The sequence below is a fragment of the Arachis hypogaea genome, chromosome 9 (assembly GCF_003086295.3).
Source record: "Arachis hypogaea cultivar Tifrunner chromosome 9, arahy.Tifrunner.gnm2.J5K5, whole genome shotgun sequence".
Lineage (NCBI taxonomy): Eukaryota > Viridiplantae > Streptophyta > Magnoliopsida > Fabales > Fabaceae > Arachis > Arachis hypogaea.
This window is the reverse complement of record NC_092044.1, coordinates 107,060,791-107,082,175: the sequence shown is the minus strand read 5'-3', so window position 1 is coordinate 107,082,175 and position 21,385 is coordinate 107,060,791. Positions and strand designations below refer to the sequence as shown.

At 36.0% G+C, this 21,385-nt stretch overlaps 1 protein-coding gene and 1 non-coding gene across 2 annotated transcripts; one reads left to right on the top strand and one right to left on the bottom strand.

The window, feature by feature from the left end:
- The first annotated feature begins 6,269 nt into the window (after positions 1 to 6,269).
- On the top strand, positions 6,270 to 10,033 carry LOC112711545 (GABA transporter 1). The gene is made up of 7 exons (XM_025764227.3): positions 6,270 to 6,749; positions 6,833 to 7,063; positions 7,532 to 7,629; positions 7,745 to 7,931; positions 8,036 to 8,166; positions 8,546 to 8,782; positions 9,516 to 10,033. Exons 1-7 carry the CDS (start codon positions 6,611 to 6,613, stop codon positions 9,894 to 9,896), a joined length of 1,404 nt encoding a protein of 467 aa, XP_025620012.1. The 5' UTR covers positions 6,270 to 6,610; the 3' UTR covers positions 9,897 to 10,033.
- A 9,623-nt stretch (positions 10,034 to 19,656) lies between these two features.
- Positions 19,657 to 19,765, bottom strand: LOC112713170 (small nucleolar RNA R71). The gene has a single exon (XR_003158145.1). It is a non-coding gene; the product is annotated as a small nucleolar RNA R71 (small nucleolar RNA).
- Positions 19,766 to 21,385: the final 1,620 nt, after the last annotated feature.

Here is a 21,385-nt window from a genome sequence, read left to right as displayed (position 1 = left end):
CAAAATATGTTCCATAAGCATCGCACTAAATGTCAAGAATTAGAATCATCCTAGTTAAGTAATTGGTTTGTCAATTTGTAACTACTAATATGATTTTTTTTTTCTCCAATACTTCCATTTTTGGAGATTTTGTTGGGTGGTTGCAACTAACAAAATTCCTTTCAACTTCAATTGGGAAGATACAACTAATTAAAAACGAATATATCTTTAAAAAAGGTAGTGTAAAGTATAAACCATTCTTATTAGGGAACACAGTTAGGTCAAAAGAATGAAAGGAAACCATATTATTCCACAAAAATGACAAATGGGGTTTAAAAGAAAAATCAGATTCATCTATTTATTGGAATGTATTTATGGCTTTTGCCTTTTTAATCAAACGAATGACGAATATATATATATATATAGAGAGAGAGAGAGAGAGAGAGAGAGAGTCGAAGTTCCAGAAATCACATAAAGTGATAAAACCATGAAGCATATGGGAATAATTTTGGTGACATGGAGGATATATAGTCATCAATTCCATTTTATTTTATTTTGTCCAATATATACTCATTTGTAAAGTCAAACTTTTGTTGTGTCTAATAAATAGTGGCCTGACTTTTCAAATGTAGTAATATAGACTGCTTTAGGTTTATTAGGTTAATGTTTAATTAATTGGATATAATTTGGAATACCTCCGCAAAAAGGGAAAAGATAAGAAATGAATTGCAATATAATTTTTTTATTTATAATAATATCTATTATCTATTTTCACATTTAAATGCAATATTTAATGATATTTTTTATCTTTATATTTCCACACAATATTAATTACAATATACAACAAAACAATTACACTATAAATTAATTATAGAATACAATATCTCAAACATTATTTTGTAATCAATTTTTTAAGTTTAAATTTCTTTAAGGTACGTGAAATAAATAACTAAAATAAAAAATATGGTATTGTATGTGAATTAGAATTATTATGATTAAACTTGATAGAGCACATCTTATATGTATACGTATAATTATTGTGGTCATCATGTCAATTTATTCTCTATTTATTATTAATGTAAATCTATTTCAAATGAGATTTATACCTTACCATATAATAAGATAAGGTACTATAAGAATATCCATATTAATATGTAGACATAATATTTTTTCAATGAGAAAGCAACGTTGTATTTGGGTTATTTGCAGCCGACATAGATGGAAACTGCACCAAAAAAATTTTGTATAAATTAGTTCATTTAATTAAAATTTGTCTCATACCCAATTGGTGGATTCATTCATGACTTTGGCCGGTGCCTTTCTTGGGTTAGTCAAGGGGCAAAATAAAAAGCTATGTATGTTTTGAATATACAACTCAAAATCTCCGAAAAATTAAACTACTTAATTCCTTCTTTTTAGAAAAATAAATATTATTTTAGTTGTTAAAATTTAAAATTAAAATTAAAATTATTTTTAATATTATTTAATTTAAAATAGTTTTTAATATTATATTTAGTATTAAAATCACTTATTTAACAAAATTATTTTTTATAAAATTTGAGAGTTAAAAAATCATCCTTTTTTAGTTTTTTTATTCTCTTTTATTCCTTTCATCTCGATTGATATCAAATTCGCGAGTTAATTCGTAAATTCGTACGAATTTATAAGTTTAGGTAATAAAATCGAGTTAATTTAGACTCAAACTCGACTTTAAATAAATTCGACTAAACTCAGTTGGACTCGCTTAAATCTAGTCAAACTTGCCAGCCCATGAACAAATTAGTGAGTATGAAATGTATGATCATTTTGCCCAAAAAAATGGAGTAGGTCTTATGGTTTACTCAACACTCCTCTCTCTCAGTCTTTCTCACTCTCTGCACTGTTCCACTTTTTTAACTCTCACTCTCTCACTGTTCTAATGCTCTATGTCGCTGTCATTCACCATTCGCGACCGGTCTCTGTTATTTGCCTGCTTATCCTTACTCTACTCTTCAACTATAGGTCTCTGACTCTCTAGCTCTTTGCTCTGCTTTGCTTCGTGCCTCCATCTCTGCTCTGTAAATTGCGTCTCTACTCTACTTTGTGTCCTCATTTTCTACCATTATTGGGTACCTGCATTGGCGTCAGCATCTTTAACTCTTGATTCGGGTCTCTAATTAGTAGCAGCACCCAACAAGTTCATAACTCTCTGCACCCCAAATTCAAACTACAGTTCAGCCTTTTAAACTTTAGAGCTTCAGACTTTAGGTAATTTTTTTTTAAAATTTTATAGTGTTAAACTAATATTAGAACAATGCAAACAAAATGACTTATAAGTTTAGGTAATTAGCAAATATATCAGAGCCACAGAGGTCTATCTGATTAAAATTCATTAGAAGAAGAAGCTCTAAATCATGAGATAAAAAGAGTGTCTAATGAGCATGAAATACACTAACAGATAGAAAATGTTATATAATTTATAGTTTACATTATTAAATGTTAAATAGTTTATTAAGTTATGTTTCATGGTTGTGTGTATTAGAAATTTGATTATTTGATATTGTTGATTTAGAAACACTAGGACAAAATGTCGGAGAATGTTATTTAAGGACAAGATCATTAATGGCTGGTGCTCCTCTTATTTTTAGGAAAAAAATACAAGTAGAAATAGAAGTGATAGATGATGGAAGCATGGGACTGATGTCCAAGACAATGGTAAAAAAGTAAAGTAATTATTGTTCAAAATATGAAAATACTAGAAGATTTTAATTTTATTTTATTAGAATATTTAATTGTTAATTTGTTGTATATATTTTTTAGTTATGTATTGTATGATGCTTTCATTGTCTATGTTGTATATTGTATTCGTTTATTATGTGCTTTAAGGTTGAAATTGTTAATTTTAAATGACAAAATTTGAGTGTGTGTATATGTATGCGCGCGTGTATATATAATAAGTAAATTTGTACGAATTTACGAGTAGAGTTTAGGTCAACTCCACGAGTTTACTTAGACTCGCAAGATTGACAACCTTACTTCTTACCATTTTCTTTCATTTTCACCCCTTCCAAGTTAGCATCTTTTTGCTGCCAGAGCTACTCCCACCTCAGTTTCTTCCTCCTTCTTTTCCGTTGGCTCCTTCTACATAGTTTGTCTCTCTGTCTTTTCCCCTGTCACACTACCAACAATGCAGTTTGGTTCTTTGTCTTTTCCCTTGTCACACCATCAGTGACTCACCTCGCGTTTTCGGCATTACCGCCTACACCTCCCCTCCCCTCCCTATCCACGCTTTTATGTTGTCACATGTCGTCACCTCTATGACACCCTACCACCGCAGTTTTTTGTGTAGTGTCATCATCATTTACGATCACTGTCACCACCACCACACCGCTCTACTGCCACTGCTATTACAAGTAAGTTAGGATTTAGGTTCCTAATTTTTTGAAGTTAGCGTTCATGGATTTTAAATTAGAATCTTCAATAATGATTTTAAATTAGGGTTCAATGATTTTTGAAGTTAGACTCTCTCTATCCTTTATTATTATTGTTGAATTTGAAATATAGCATTATTGAATTTGTGATATTGTTGATGGTGATGACTGATGACTATAAAGAGAGAGATAGTGGTATGGTGTAGTGACAAAAGAATATTCCTGTTATTTAAAAAATTATTGTGTTAAAAAAAGATAATTTAATACTAAATGTAATGTTGGAAATTATTTTAAAACAAGAAAAAAAGTTAAGGACGATCTCGATTTCAATCCTAAATTTTTTAGGGACCAAAATAATACTTATCCTTAGAATCATTTTTTAAATTTTAATAATAAATTAACGTTATAAATAGTTTAAGAGAAAGTATAAAAGAACAACACTCATTCTAAACAACATAAACAATAAGTTAAAAAAAGAATGTTAAATTAATTTCACAAATCAAATTTTTAATAATTAGGAATAATTAGAGTTTTGAATTTAAATAATTAAGATTAAGTAAATAACCTCTTCTAAACATACCCCTCACACCACGTCCCCTTCCCTCTCATCGCACCAACCTTTCGCCGTTTAGACCTACGCCACTCCGCTTCCACAGTGCACCGTCGCCGCCGGAAGGAGCTATGACAAGAGGTGCACATCCATTCACGCGTGACGCCGCTGCCGCTGTCTATCCCCGTGCCGCTATTGCTGCTGCCTCGGGATCCCCGTGACGTCCCCGATTGCTAACGCTCAATTCGTTCTTTTCTCTCCATGTCGCGTCATGCGTTCCAGACGAAGACGCTAGTCTTATTCTCCCATGTGTTCGGCCGCGTTTGTGCTCCCTGGAAGCAACGCCACTACTGACCACCGTCTAACAGCGCGACATTGTCCTCACACGTCACAGCCACTGCCACACACTGCTACCATCACGGCTTCCTACCCCATCGCAACAACCACCAATGACGCAGCAGATGTGTATTCCAGCCGATCAACCGCATCTCCTCTCTCCAATGACTTGGTTTTTTCCTTTCCATCCTCGGATTTTAGTTTAACTTGTGTTTTTTATTATGGATGTTTCTTTTGGGTTAATTTGATGTTTTTAATTGTTATTGGTATGAGAATTAAACTCTTATGGAGTTGAATGTGTCTTTAAAGTTTGATGGATGTTTTTTATACATTTTTGTGGGTGTTTTTTTTATTGTATACGGATATTTTTTTAATCCGGCACTAAAGTCTGGCGTTGCTGGCGACGTTTACGACGTGATAGGGGAGAGGAGTGAAGTGATTACGGTAAAAATAGAGTAATAAAAAAAGTAAAAAAATAAAAAATATAATTGGAAATAAAAATAAATAATTAAGTTGGAATATTTTTTTATGTTTAATGAATTTAGAGTGCAGTTCATTAATCTATTATTTATGTTGTTTACACTTAAAAATGGCAACATACACCTTTAATTGCACCTTCTATTGTCTATTTAGCCAAATTTATAGTTTAATTAAAAATTTATGCATTTGTAGAAAATACTTTGCTTTTGCAACGTTTCGGATTTTATTTAAGGGGAAGAATTAACTTTTTAATTTTGTATGTAATGACAAAAGGAAAAGGAAAAGCAACAAAATAAGCAAGGAATCTTCCTTACCTGTTAATTAATTTTTTATAAATATTTATAAAGTAAACATGCCATCGCCGAATCCGAATTTCGTTAATTTTTTAATAATCAGACACGGAAATACCCTAATATCATCATGACAAACAATCATCAATAACCGTTGACCATATATCCAGGGTAATGGTCATTTGGTCAACTTAACCAAATGCGCAAACGCTATGTACAATTACAATCTGCATTCTGCACTAGTAAAAAGCTCATATATGTACAATTTAATTTAGTCATTGTTAATACCAAATCTTCTTCTAATAATTATATAAATTAAATACTTGGCGCATATAGTAGTCATCAAATCCAATCCCTACACACCTGATCCCTGCAATAAAATGAAGTTGTCAGAAGTCAAAACAATTTAATCATTTGTATCTAGGTTCCACATTTTCATTTCAATATGATTACATGTGAATTAAATTACATAAAAATGTAATTTTTATTATTCATGTAGATATAGTTTATTTGAACATTTATTTGAATTAATTCCATCCTGTCAATTTGCTTTCGGTAAAATATATATTTTAGAATTAAAAAAAGTCATTTTCGGCGAATTACATTTTTAAAAAAATAAAAATTAAATAAGATAATTCACTCTCCTAATTGTTAATTTAAAACATAATTTCTGTTTTTTTTTTTTTACCATATTTCTAAAAATATCCATAGTCTTCATTTTCGGAGATTTCACCCATCTTCAAAAAAATTTTACCTCTTGGCTCCTTTATTATTCTACTTTAAATTAGAAGTGTTGAAAAAAAAAAATGGGTCCATGAACAGACAGGCTGGAACTGGTCAACTTTTCTCACAAACGTACAAAGAATTTAGCATATGTTAAATTAAATATACAGCTGATTAAATTTGACTTCAATATTCATATTTGGATCAGACAGTGAGCCACTTTGATCATTTGTTAATTTCTCATACTAACCAACCTCATAATAATACCAAGAAATTTCAACACTTACTAAATAAAAACAATAAATCTATTATTTAGACTTTTTATAACTAACAATAATTTTATTAACAATAAAATAATAAATCAATTTTGATATACGAGAAAAATAAGCACACAAAATAAATATCTAATAAGTGATGTAATAGTTTATCTGAAAACAAAAACAATCATGTGGCAAGTTGTTGGCATGTATGTGTTTGTCGCATATAATATTCAAAATACATGAATATGAGTCCAAGATAGTTTCCAATAGTGTAGTTTTATTTCTTTGACCATTCACTTTTAATATTGTTCAGTCAATAATGTATCTGAACCTAAACTAATTTGGGTCTCTTTCAAAATTCATGTCAACTTGAGCCTCCATTCTTTATCTTCTTTCTTTTTAATTCCCATGTTCACGCCATCATCACAATTCATACACACACATATATATATATATATATATAATAATATAACAATGATATGATGATTGTTATTATTCGTTATTTGAATCTTTAGAATATTGGCTGCAGAAAAAGAAAGAAACAAACCTCTGTGCAGAAGAAGCATAATTATAATAAGAGCAATGATGGGAACAGTTGATACAAGTGATAGTGAGAAGGGATTTGTGATGAACCAACCCACGACCCCATCAATGGAGATGTTAGATGCAGAAGCCAATAAGGAACTTGATGCTGGAGCTAAGTTTGTTCTCAAATCTAAAGGTGATTAATTAACTAATTTCATTGATTAGGATTATTATAATTAAGTCTTGTTTTTAACGAGAGTGTTATCTGGTGTTGTGCAGGATCATGGTTGCACTGTGGGTACCATTTGACAACATCAATAGTGGGACCTGCTATTCTTACTCTTCCATACTCATTCACGTTGTTGGGTTGGGTTGGTGGAGTTCTATGGCTCACGCTTGCAGCTTTAACCACTTTCTATTCATACAATCTTTTATCTGTGGTTTTGGAACATCATGCTCAACTTGGTCATCGCCAGCTTAGATTCAGAGACATGGCTAGAGACATCTTAGGTGAATATTTACTATGTCTCTTTGATTTCATTTTCTCTTAATTCTTGTGAGGAACTCCAACTTTTGATGTGGTTTTGTCCACCTTTAATTGAATGGAATGTGGAACTTTAATGCTCAATTCAAAATATGCTATCGGTGTTTTATGAGCTGGCAGGAATTGTGTTGCTTCTAGGAAAGTGATTTTCTTTTGAAAAAAAGAACTTTTGATTTTCCAAAAGGATAAGCTATCTCATTTGAAGAAAAGGCTTCAAACTTATAGCTATGCAATCAATTTCCAAATAGTAAATTTCTTAACAGCTAGTGTACTTTTGACTTTGGAGGATAACCACTAGAAGCTAAAATTGTTTTAACATTGCGGCGAGTATTTGGTACTTAGTCCATGCAATCAATGTTAGGAATTGCTCAAGAAAAATAGTACATGTTGTAAATTTTAGTTAAATTAGATTTAGCTAAATGTGTGTTTGGCAGGACCTGGATGGGCTAAGTACTATGTTGGTCCTCTTCAGTTTCTCTTATGCTTTGGAACAGTCATTGGTGGTCCTCTTGTTGGAGGAAAGAGCCTCAAGGTACTTGTTTTACTCAAAGAGACTCATTTTTTCTGTTTAATTTATGCAAAATTCTTAGGTGCTTTCAGAGAAGAATTACTAAAAAGTTTGGCATTTATATATATTATTTTTGCAGTTCATTTACCAGCTCTACAATCCAGATGGACCAATGAAGCTTTACCAATTCATCATTATATGTGGGGTTGTAACACTCATTTTGGCTCAGCTTCCATCATTCCACTCCCTCAGATACCTTAATTTGCTTTCTCTTATCCTAAGTGTGACTTATGCTGCATGTGTCACTGTGGGATCTATATACATTGGTAAGATAAAAGGATTAAAAAGAAAAAATGTGGAGATTGGAAGCATGCATAAGCAGAAACTTGTAATCCACTTGATGTGTTGTTATTGCTTGTATCTACCACAGGTCACTCAAAGCATGCAATTCCTAGGCATTATTCTGTAAAGGGTTCTAATGCTGATCAATTATTTGGTGTCTTCAATGGTATTTCAATCATTGCTACAGCATATGCTTGTGGAATCATTCCAGAAATTCAGGTTAGTATTTACTATTTAGTTGAGAATGTCAAATCAAAAGTTCCCCTTCATTCTCTCCTTTACCTTCATTTATAATGCCAAACACCGCCTCATAATAATACTTTTAGGCCTCCCCAGTTAGAAGATTGGGACCATATTAGAATCTTCTATTTTACGAATCACGAATTAATCTTCTCAAACTAATATGAATTGGTCAAATGGTTAATTCACTCGTTGGCTTGACCAAGTGTCGAGAGTTTGAATTATGCCTTGTGCATGCAGCAATTCATTGTACAGCGATGAACTCTTAAACGGAACTCCGTTATCTTTATGTGTCAAGGTTTTTGATAGGTCGCTAAATTAAATACATTTTTCTTTATTTTTTTTTTTCAATTTACAGGCAACTGTGGCACCTCCTGTGAAGGGGAAAATGCTGAAAGGACTATGTGTGTGTTACTCTGTTATAGGCGCCACCTTTTTCAGTGTTGCCATCTCAGGTTATTGGGCATTTGGCAATGAAGCTGGTCAAACAATTCTTGGCAACTTCTTTGATCAAGAGAATAATCCTTTGCTGCCCAAATGGTTTTTCTTGATGACTAATATATTAATCCTTGTTCAAGTGATGCCAATGACTGCGGTAAGAACACATTCTTGCTATATATATTCCCTTCATATGTCATGCATACATTACCATTATTAGTGTCATTTTTGTATAAGAGTTTAGGATTTTTGGAAAAGTACTCACATATTTAGTGTGATATAGCCTAAATTCCAAAGATATCAAAGGAATATCAAGCATAATATTGTTTAATTCTGAGGAATTCATTCTAAGTTACACTATTGTTTATTTATCAATTTCCAACTTTAACTCGGACCTACTTTGGTAATTGTTTCAATATAAAAAATATAGATATCTAAAGAAGTATGAATTTATGAATAAACACTCAAATTGATTCTCAAAGAATTTTAAATTCGACACTTTGAATAAATTTTTATTATTAGACAACTATTTCCTTAGGACACAGTTCTTCTGTTGTCTTAAAAGAGATTAACTTGTCTTAAAGTATATTTTTTCAAGACTTAAATTGTCATATAATAAAATTTATCCGGGATTTATCTATCAAACACACATTAAAAAATTGATTGAAAGCGACAAAAAAATCGATCTTTTCAACGAGAGTAATTCTCAAAAATTTCTAGAAAATAAAAGTTTGTTAAGGACCAAAAGTGTTTACTCTAAATTTATATGAGAAAGACGAATATAAAAAACAAATAATTTCTTTATTTTTTACAGAGAAAATGCACTTATTTTGCAAAGTACAAATTTTCATTTTCTGATGAATACAGTTACAATGGTTATAATATTACAGGTTTATCTGCAACCAACAAATGAAATATTTGAAGCAACATTTGGAGACCCAAAATTTGGACAATTTTCAGTTAGAAATGTTGTACCAAGGGTGGTTCTAAGGTCAGTATCAGTGGCAGCAGCAACTTTGTTAGCAGCAATGTTGCCATTCTTTGCAGATATAATGGCCTTGTTTGGTGCATTTGGGTTCATTCCTCTTGATTTTATTTTGCCCATGGTATTCTTCAATTTGACATTTAAGCCCTCAAAGAAAAGCATAATGTTTTGGGGGAACACATTGATTGCAGTAGCATCCTCAATTTTGGTTGTAATAGGAGGCATTGCATCAATTAGAGCAATAGTGCTTGATGCAAATACATATCATTTATTTGCTGATAGGTAAAAAGAATTTGTAGCAATATATATATTTTTTAGTGTGAGCCATTACATTACATTATACACGTGCATAGATATTAGTGACTGTGATTGTAATTCTATTCTATTATAGTGAATCTCAAATCGAGCAATTCTTTATTTCAATCTTTGGGATCAGTTTCATGATCATTTGCAATTCACAAAGGCAGTGATAGAAGTATTATTTGGTCTTAAGATACTCCTTAAGAACAATTCATTGAAAATATATAGTTTTATATTTTTAATAAACTGAACACATTAAAGTTTCTAAAAAAAAGTTATCTTGCTGATGTTATGAAACTGTTCTTGTCGTGACCAAACAGATAAAGGTCAGGTCCAATAATATAAAAAGGTCCACTAATAAAGGTGAATTTTACGATAAGTTCGACTTTTTTGAAGAGGTCGGACAATGACATAGAGATCCAGTCCTACTTGACCTAACAAGTAACTGTCTCCTTAAGTCTTTTCTACTATCTCTATCTCATTTAGAAAGTAGATCCTAATAAACTCTCAAGATAAGAGGAACGTTTATCTATCAGAAAGATAGAACTACTCCAACGAATATGTTTATCTAATCTACTATAAATACACTGGCTCCCCCCCAGGTATAATTTACATTCTACTCTACTAAAAACCTGCCTAAAGTCCTTGCTAACTTAAGCATCAGAGTCTCTTGCAGGTACCACTCCCCAATCTCCTCACGAGAAACTCGGACAGGTGGCACCTCGGTACCAAAGAGGTCGGATGCTGCCACTCAAAAGGACATGGACCTCACGTTCAGGCTCAAATCAACGTTTCAGGTAACCCTCAAAACATTGGCACCGTTGCCAGGGACCTGGAATTCTCCCTTTGACAAATGGCGGACCACGAGCGTAGAGATGACTACACAGCATCTGAGTCTGAGCCAGAAGATCAGCCAGAAGACCAAGCCCTCTTACTTCTCCCTCCACCACCACACCATGCCCCCCATGGAGAAGGGACCTCAGGAAATCCTCAAACAAGGAGGATCTAGTCCAAGGTCCACCATCTCGAGGCTGAGAACCAACCTCATACGACCAAGATCTTGGATCTCGTTCATGACCAAGGGGATCGACTACAACAACTTGATCACGAGGCTGAACGACGACGAGAAGCATAACAGGAGTTGCGAAAAGAAGTAAGGTGATAAAAGGAGTTATAAGACAAGCTACGGAAACTGGAAGATGATATACAAAGGAGGAATAATTGGGCGGAGCATGAGGAAAGTCCCTTGGGAGGGCAAGATCCATTCACAGAAGAGATCATGAAGGCTAATGTTCTTAGGAACTTCAATCGCCCGACATGGATCTCTATGACGGAACGTCCGACCCGAACCACCATCTTAGTTACTTCAGAAGCAGAATGTACTTGATCGATGCCTCTGACACCACTCGTTGCAAAGCCTTCCCGACTACTTTAACCAAGGCTACAATGAAATAGTTTGATAGTTTGTACCCCATGTCGGTCACTAGCTTTGATGACGTGGCAAGAAAATTTTTTACCAGATTCTCCATCCAGAAAGACAAAACAAAGCACGTCCCGAGCCTATTGGGAGTAAAGCAAGAGGTCGAGGAAACCCTTCGTGACTATATGAAAAGGTTCAATAAAGCTTGCTTGGAAATTCAAAGTCTAACAACCGAAGCTATAATTATGGGTCTGGTCAATGGTATTAGAGAAGGGCCATTTTCTTAGTCAATATCTAAGAGATATCCGACGTGGCCAGAAAATTTTTTACTAGATTCTCCATCCAAAAAGACAAAACAAAGCACGCCTCGAGCCTGTTGGGAGTAAAGGAATAGGTCGAGGAAACCCTTCGTGACTATATGGAAAGGTTCAATAAAGCTTGCTTGGAAATTCAAAGTCTAACACCCGAAGCTATAATTATGGGTCTGGTCAATGGCATTAAAGAAGGGCCATTTTCTTAGTCAATATATAAGATATATCCGACTTCTCTAAATAAAATTCAATAAAGGACAGAAAAATACATCAACATGGAGGAAAACTCCCGACTTAAGGAACTACCTTCGCGATCTAACTTACCTTACTATCAAACTCGGGATAAAGAAAGGGAACCCAAGAAGAAAGAGGAGCAAAATGTAGAAAAGTTTCGAAAGTATCACAACTACACCCCCTCTAAGAGTTTTCCTGGTCTATGTTTACCGCGAAATATGCCACACAGAGAAACTTCCGCCTCCTCGTCCGATTAAGCATAAGAAAGCTGGAAATCGGACTGAATATTGTGAGTACCACAAGCTGTATAAGTATTTCACTAATGAATGCTACGACCTAAAGAATGTCATTGAAAAGTTGGCCAGAGAAGATTGACTTGATAGATACTTGGCAGACAGGTCGGATAACCCGAGGAAGAGAAGAAGGGATGAAGGAGGACGACCAGAATGCCCTTTTCACACCCCGAGCGACATATATACATGATTAATGGTGGATTTTCTCGAGGAGGAATATCAAATTTCCCACGAAAAAAGGCACCTTAAGGAAGTATATCAAGTCGGGGAGGACAATCAATCGTCCGACTTATCCACTATCTCTTTCACTGAAGAGGATGCTCAAGGAATATTACCAGGGCACGACGATCCAGTAGTGATAACTATAATCCTAGCAAACACTAACCTCCACCGAACCTTGGTAGATCAAGGTAGCTCGAAGGATATTCTGTTCAAACCCGCCTTTGACAAGCTCGGGTTAGAGGAAAAGGATCTAAGGGCATACCTAGATAGCCTTTTTGGACTGGGAGGCACCCAATCCGACCTCTGGGTTACATCTCATTGTACACCACCTTCGAAAAAGGTGCAAGGTCAATGTAAGCTCAGCCTATAATGCCCTAATAGGTCGGATGACTTTAAATCGACTTGTAGTTGTTGTCTCCACTCCATATCTTTGCATGAAATTTCCCACAGTTGAAGGGATTGCCACCATTAAAGGAGATCAAAAGTTAGCAAGAAAATGCTATAACGAGAGCCTTAGTTTGAAAGGCAGCTCGGAAGGCAAAGAAGTTGATACCATCGAGTTAGGTGGAGTCCGAGTTCGAGAAGAAATATGACCTCAATCCGAAGGCAAAACGGAAGAGATACAAATCAGAGACCACCCCGACAAGACAACGAGCATAGGGAAAAATCTGGAGGAAAACTTAAAGAAACAACTCGTTGAATTGTTGAGGAAAAACTCCGATCTCTTTGCCTGGAAAACCTCTAACGTGACCGGTATTGATCCCGACTTGATATGCCATAGGCTTGCTGTGTATCCAGGTTCCTGACCTGTTCAGTAGAAGGGCAGAAAGCTCTTACAAGAACTTACACAGGTCGTAGAAGAGCACGTGCAGACCCTACTAGAAGCATAATTTATAAGAGAGGTGAAATATCCGCTTTGGCTAGCCAATGTTGTATTGGTGAAAAAGCAAATCGGAAAATGAAAAATGTGCGTCGATTACACCGACCTCAACAAAGCCTACCCCAAAGATCCTTATCCACTCCCCAGCATTCATGCTCTAGTTGACTCCGTCTCAGGCTACAGATACATGTCCTTTATGGACACCTACTCGGCATACAATCAAATCTCGATGTACAAACCGGATCAAGAAAAGACCTCACTCATAACTCCAAAAAAAATTATTGCTACATAATCATGCCTTTTAGATTGAAGAATGTAGGAGCTACCTACCAACGATTGATGAATAAGGTGTTTTTCTCGCACATAGTAAAACTCAAGGAATTATATGTGGATGACATGTTTGTTAAGACCAAAGAGGATGAAACACTATTGTTCGACCTCTCGGAAGTATTCTCCACTATAAAAAAGCATGAAATGAGGTTAAATTCCTCAAAATGCACTTTTGTGGTAGAAGCTGGGAAGTTCTTAGGGTTTATATTGACTTAAAGAGGCATAGAAGCAAATCCTGACAAATGCCAGGCTATACTCAATATGAAGAGCCCAACTTGTATTAAAGAGGTCCAACAACTAAATAGAAGATTGGCCATTCTATCCAGATTTTGAGCGGGGTCAGCTCTGAAATCACTTCTCCTCTACTCAATTCTAAGGGAAGAGAAGCAATTTGAATGAACCCCAGAATGCGAACAGGCCTTCCAAGACTTCAAGACATTCTTAGGGCAATCACCCATACTTATCCAACTTGAAAAAGGGAAAGAACTCGTGCTATACTTATCAATTGGAAGTCAGACCATAGCCTCAGCCCTGATCCGAGAAGACAAAAAGAGGAAGCAACCTGTCTACTTTATCAGCAAAGCCTTACAAGGGGCAGAGATGAATTATCAAAAGATAGAGAAGTTTGCTTATGCCCTTGTTCTTACATCCCGAAGGATCTGACCTTACTTCCAGGATCATACCATTAAAGTCCACACTAATCAACCAATAAAAAAGATTCTACAAAAAATAGACTTGGCTGGAAGGATTCTACAATGGGTAGTAGAGTTGTCCGAGTTCGATTTAAGATACAAAACTTGGACGGCCATCAAATCATAATACCTCGCCAACTTCATCGTTGAATACACTAAAAGTCCCGAAAACCCTACTACATGGAGTCTATACGTAGATGGGTCATCAAACAAATCTAGAAGAGGAGCTGGTGTTATTCTAGAAAGCAATCAAGGAACTCGGATAGAACTATCTTTAAGGTTCGAGTTCCCTGCATCTAATAATCAGGCAGAATATGAGGCCCTACTTGCTGGCTTAAAGCTGGCTAAAGAAGTGGAGGCAGAAAAGGTGGTAGTGTTCAGTGATTCACAAATTTGTCGCACCTACCAAGCTAAAGACCTCACTATGAAGTACTTGGATGAGACACGAAAACAACTGACACTCTTTTCAGAAAGTAAAGTCCAACATATAACTCAGGAGTCCAATGCCTGAGCTGATGCTCTATCAAAGTTAGCCAGCCAAGCCAAGAGGCAACAATAGAAATCTCATTCAAGAGACTCTGCAAACGCCATCTATATCAAAGGAAAAGGAAGTACTGACTATACACAATCAACATTTAGGGTGGATGACCCCCATAGTCAACTACCTCAAATTTGACATACTCCCCAAAGATGGAAAGGAGGCCAAAAGGCTCGAAAAAGAGGCACAAAACTATACACTGGTCCAAAATATCCTATACAAAAGAGGGATCTCAACACATCTCTTAAAATGTGTACCGACCTCCAGCACAAAAGAAGTCTTGGAGGACGTACATAGTGGCATATATGGAAACCACCTAGGAGCTCGGTTACTAGCTAAAAAAAATGATCCGAACTAGCTTTTTCTATCCGACCTTACAGAAAGAGGCGGCTGAGTTCATCAAAACGTGCCCGCCTTACTAGAAACATGCTAATTTCCATGTGGCGCCCCTTGAAGAGCTCATCAATGTTACCTCACCATGGCAATTCGTGAAATGGGGGTCTTGATCTACTTGGACCATTTCCCCAAGTATCAGGCCAAGTCAAATACCTCTTAGTGGGATTGACTACTTTACTAAATGGATTGAGGTAGAGCCCTTGGCAACCATCACTGCCTAAAGAAGTCGAAAACTCTTGTACAAAAATATTGTCACAAGGTTTGGGGTTTTCCACTCCATCACCATGAACAATGGAACTCAATTTACCAACTCGACCTTTAGACACTTGGTATTCGACCCGAAAATAAAACCCCAGTTCACATCCGTAAAGCACCCCAGGCCAATGGACAAGCTGAAGCTGCCAACAAAGTCATATTGGCCGGGTTAAAATGCCGATTGCAAGATGTGAAAGGAGTTTAGACGGACAAGCTTCATCAAGTCTTGTGGGCATATCGGACCACTCCACATTCCACAACGGGAGAATCACCCTTCCGACTTGCATGCGGAATAGAAGCATTGATCCCAATAGAAGTAGCTGAAGAATCACCTAGAGTTTTATTTTACAATGAAAGAGCTAACACCCAGGCTAAAAAAGAAGAGCTCGACCTCCTCTATGAAGTTTGAGAAAGAGCTCGGATTAATGAGGAAGCTCTGAAGCAAAGGATGTCTATAAGATACAATAGAAAGGTGATCAAGAAAAACTTCACCACTAATGACCTCGTCCTAATTCGAAATGACATCAGAATAAAGAAGTCAGGTGAAGGAAAGCTAGCTGCAAACTGGAAAGCACCTTACAAGATAGTAGAGATCTTACCCAAAGGTTCCTTTTAAGGTGTTCGACCTCTAAGGACGGGAGCTCCCGAGGTCTTCGCACATTTATAACCTAAAAAGATACTATAGCTAAAAACCTTGTACCTAGGTGCACTCTTTTTCCCAATAAAAAATATTTTTTAATGAGACACCAATGTAAGGGCTAGGGGCACCCAGGCCTTTAGTAAACGGTTCTGTAAAAGAATTTCTTAAATATTAATAAAAGATTCCTGGTCTATTTCTTTTTAAAAGTTTCCTATTTCAAATGCATTAACTTAAGCTCGACAAATGGCAAAAATCATTGCCCAACCTAAAAGTTGTCGGAAAGATAAAGCGATAAGGTTAAGTTAATGTAAAAAGTTATACAAATAACTCGTACAAAGTGATCTCAAAATAGGTCGGAACAAAAACAGAGTTGTAAAAATAACTTAACAAAGACCGATTACTCGAAGTCAGGCCTACATAAGAAAATTAATAAAGATTCAAGAGTCAAAACAAATTATACCTTACTATAAGTATTCAACAAAAGGGTACTGTACAACTATGACAAAGTTCTGAACATTACTTGAAGAAAGTTGTAAAACAACAACTAAAACGAAAAAGTGTTCAAAGCTACAAACTATTACAAAAGTCAAAGTATTATTATCAAATCCCATAGGTTAGGCTATTATGAAAAACAAAAAATAACAAAAGAAATCTAAAAAATCTCAAGACTTCTCGCCTATCAGAGGATTGAGAGTCTCTCCAGTTACAGTCTCTTTGCCCTTGCCGAAGGAGTTGGAGGATGCAAGGAGACTGGCACGGCCGAGATAATCTCAAGACAAGAAGAAGAGGTCTCTACAATAGCAGCTTCGGGTTGGGCTCCCGAGGTGGAGGACGGACTCAACTAAGGTCCCAAATTCTTTGGATTCTGAGGAGGCTCCTCCTCATTATCCGACTTGGGTGCAAGGAATATCTTTTCGTCTACCACTATGTTGTCCGTGCTGAAGAGGGGGAGGTCAAGGTCAGGAGCTAGGACCTTAATCTGGGTTCTCAGGTTCTCTAACATTTCATCTATGCCCAGAGCAGCTGACTCCTGAAACCCATTCAATTCCTCTTTCAGCTTCTCTAACTCCTCTTCTCGGGCCATTTGATGTGTGTGCATCTTTCCTATCTTTTCCTCGTGAATTTGCATTCAAATTTTTTAGTTTAATCAAGAATTAATCATCTTCTAGCCACTATGAATGCTACTTTGAGTTGTGTGTAATTCTGTTTATTTCAGGTAGCATTCAGATATATTTGATGGAGTTTCTGTGAAAAAGAGAAGAAAGTGAATGATGCTGTCAACTCTGACATCCCTACACTCCAACAGGAATAACTTGAGCTATAGAAGTCCAATTGACATTATTTCAGTGGCATTAAAAATCTAACGTCTAGAGCATTCCAACAATGTATAATAGTGCACACTTCTTCTCCAGCACACTCGGCCTCAATGGCGGAAAACTTGGGATTCTCCAAGTTTGGCGCCACACTCACCTACTCCAGGAAGTATATAGCGCTCAAGCGAAGCAACACTTGAAATACCTCAAGTTTGGTGCCAATTAAGGAGATTGAAGAATGCATACAGGTGTGACAGTGCCAAACTTGGGATTCTCCAAGTTTAGTGCCACCTTTAATAAACCAAGCGGTCCCCATTCGCTCCTCAAGGGCTGCACGAGATGTTAATTGATTTTTTATTAAACTTTTATTTTATTTATAAATAGGAAAAGATATTACTCAGTTTTTGAAAATATATTTTACATTAATTAGGATTAGATATAAAAGGGAAAAGAATTAGCCCTTCGGGCTCTTCTCTTCTCTTGGACCTCATTCTGCAATTTATAGTTTTTCTGAATCCTATTTTCTCTCTGAACCATGAGCAACTAAACCTCCACTGTTAAGGTTAAGAGCTCTGTCTATTATATGGATTGATACTATTATTTTTTTATTTTAATTCATGTACTGATTTTTATTTCAAAAATTGTTTTCGGTCTTTATGTTATGAATCTGGATGGAACAAAAGTATGACCCTTGTTCTAATTGAGTTCTTGTATAACTTGGAAAAGCTCTTTACTTGAACAACAGCTTGAAAATAATTTCTCCTAAATTTCTAATTATCTGAACTTAACGGGATACGTGACATATATTCCTCTTATATTTGGGTAATTAGAGTTTCTGTGGCATATAAAATAGAATTGAACTTCACCCTCTAATTGGAATTAAGTGACCAAGGAATTGGCGGTTGATGAAGGTTAGAGGAGACTAAAAAAGTCTAAGGAATTAGGGTTTAGTCACATATAGTTTTTCATGAATTGAATCTTGCATGATTAAAATAGTTGGTAAGAAAAGTCAATTCGGAAGATAAATATCTCTGAAACCTTAACTGTTTTCTCCATATATATTTCACCTCAATTTACTGTTTGTTCTGATATTCTGAGTTTACTGTTAATGCTTTTGAACTCTCAAAACACCATTTTCTGTTTATCTAACTAAGTAAATCACACAATCATTGTTGCTTAGTCCATCAATTCTCGTGGGATCGACCCTCATTCACTTGAGGTACTACTTGGTACGACCCGGTACACTTGCCGGTTAGTTTGTGGGTTATAAATTCTGCACCAAGTTTTTGGCGCTATTGCCGGGGATTGACTGTGATTGACAACTATTAGTTGTTTGATTGCTTAGATTAGGCATTTTAGTTTTAATTTTATTTAATTCTACTTGGTAATTTTCGAAAATTAAGTACTATTATTTTTCCTTAATTTCTGAAATTAAGTTTGGTGTTACCTAGCTTATTTTATTTTAATTTTCCTTTTTAATTTTCTTAGTAAATTTTGAATTTCCTAGCTTAATTTTAGTCATCATTTTCAAAATTTCTAGCTTTAATTAGTTAGTATTTTGCTTTATTTCTTTACACAGGTTACTTCACTGGAAATTCTCTACACTCTGACGTAGAGAATCCCACTTTTCTTGTCTTCTGTTTGTTTATGATCAAGAATAAAGACAAGGAAACTCTTATAGATTTTGATCCTGAACCTGAAAGGACTTTGATGCGGTGCTTGCAACAAGCTAGACTTTACAAGGCTAGTGAAAATCTGAGTGAGACTGTTGAAAAGGAAGCTACAGAGTCCACCATGGATCAAAATTGTGCTGTGAATGCCAATATGGAAAATCTAATTGAGAATGAACAACTAGAAGAGTGCTTGACTCATACACTGCTTCTACTACAGATCTTTATGGAAAAAATATTGTGGTGCCTCCTATAGCTGCAAACAACTTTGAGCTAAAGCCACAGCTCGTCACTCTTGTGCAACAAAATTGTCAGTATCACGGACTCCATCAGAAAGATCCAAATTAATTTATTTCTAATTTTCTGCAGATTTGTGATACTGTGAAGACTAATGGAGTGATTCCTGAGGTCTACAAACTCATGCTCTTCCCCTTTGTTGTGAGGGATAGAGCAAAGCTATGGCTAGATTCTCAACCCAAGGAGAGACTGGACACTTGGGATAAAGTGGTCACTGGATTTCTGACTAAATTTTTTCCACCACAAAAGCTAACTAAGCTAAGGGTGGAGGTTCAAACCTTCTGACAGAAAGATGGTGAGACCCTTTATGAAGCCTGGGAGAGATTCAAGCTACTGACTAGGCAATGCCATCCGGACATATTTTCTAAATGGACTCAGCTAGATATCTTTTATGAGGGCTTATGTGAAATGTCCAAAATATGTTTGGATAATTCTGCAGGTGGTTCATCACACATGAAGAAGACACCAGAGAAAACTACTAAGCTTATTGAGTTTGTTGCTAACAACCAATATTTATACTCTTCTAACAGGAATCCTATCAACTCTATGACTCCTAAAAAGAAAGGCATTTTGGAAGTAAAAGCCTTTGATGCTCTTCTTGCTCAGAATAAAATTTTGTCTCAGCAGATGAATTTGATTTCTCAACAATTGAGTGGGATGTAGGTTTCACCTGTCAACACTCAGAATGCTTCTCAAGAGACCCCTTATGACATGACTGGTAGCTCTATGCAAGGTGAGAATTATGCTTATGCTCAAACTTTTTCTGAACAGGTCAATTACATGAGGAATGTTCTTAGAACCCCAATAATGATCCATACTCTAATACCTATAATCAGGGGTAGAGAAAACACCCAAATTTTGGGTGGAGAGAGAAACCTCAAGGATCACAGAATTTTAACAATAGTTCTCAGGGCAGTTTTTAGCAGAATAATCATAATAACCGCCAGTTTCAGTCTCATTAACAACATCCACCTCATCAAGCAAATTCTCAGCCCCAGAAGAACACTAATATGGAAGCAGTACTGAATCGTTTTGTGCAAGAAACTAGAGCTTCCTTCAGAAACTTGGAGGTGCAAGTAGGCCATTGAGCAAGCAAATACCTGAGCGGCCTCCAAGTACATTTCCTAGTGATACAGTGGTGAAAGAGCTAAGAATCTCCTTGCCAACCATGAGATGCCACAGCAAGGAATTCTTGAGATTGAGTTGTTTGATGTGTGGGGTATTGACTTCATGGGACCTTTTCCACCCTCATATTCCAACAATTATACTTTGGTGGCAGTTGATTATGTGTCCAAATGGGTGAAAGCTTTGGCTCTGCCTACCAATGATGCTAAAGTGGTGATGAGCTTTCTTCCGAGATATATTTTCAGCTAGTTTAGTGTCCTAAGGACACTCATTAGTGATGGTAGAAGTCACTTCTGTAACAGATAGCTGGACTCACTTCTACAGAGGTATGGAGTCCGTCATAATGTGGCAACCCCCTATCATCCTCAGACAAGTGGATAGATTGAGGTCTCTATCAGAGAACTCAAGAGGATTCCAGAGAATACCGTTAGTATCTCATAATCTCAAGGAAGGACTGGTGTAGGAAGCTTGATGATGCTCTCTGGCCATACTGGACAGCTTACAAGACTCCTATTAGCATGTCCCCTTATCAGTTGGTCTATGGTAAAGCCTGTCACTTGCCAGTTGAGCTGGAGCATAGAGCTTACTGGGCAATCACGTTTCTGAACTTTGATGCTCAAGCTGCATGAATAAAGAGAATGCTACAGTTGAATGAGCTTGATGAATTTAGATATTTGGCCTATGAGAATGCCAAGCTTTATAAGGAGAGAACTAAGATATGGAATGACAAGAAGATTGCCATCAGAGTCTTTGAGCCAGGTCAGAAGGTGCTTCTATTCAATTCACGGCTCAAACTCTTTCCCGGGAAGCTGAAATCCCGGTGGTCAGGACCGTTTGTGGTAACCAGAGCATCACCGTA

What these genes read in the sequence shown, in the direction of transcription:
- LOC112711545 (XM_025764227.3), top strand. Translation starts at nt 6,611, where the DNA reads ATGATGGGAACAGTTGATACAAGTGATAGTGAGAAGGGATTTGTGATG. An exon ending in GAATCATTCCAGAAATTCAG is followed by an intron (nt 8,167 to 8,545) that starts GTTAGTATTTAC and finishes TTCAATTTACAG; the next exon opens with GCAACTGTGGCACCTCCTGT. An exon ending in AAGTGATGCCAATGACTGCG is followed by an intron (nt 8,783 to 9,515) that starts GTAAGAACACAT and finishes ATAATATTACAG; the next exon opens with GTTTATCTGCAACCAACAAA.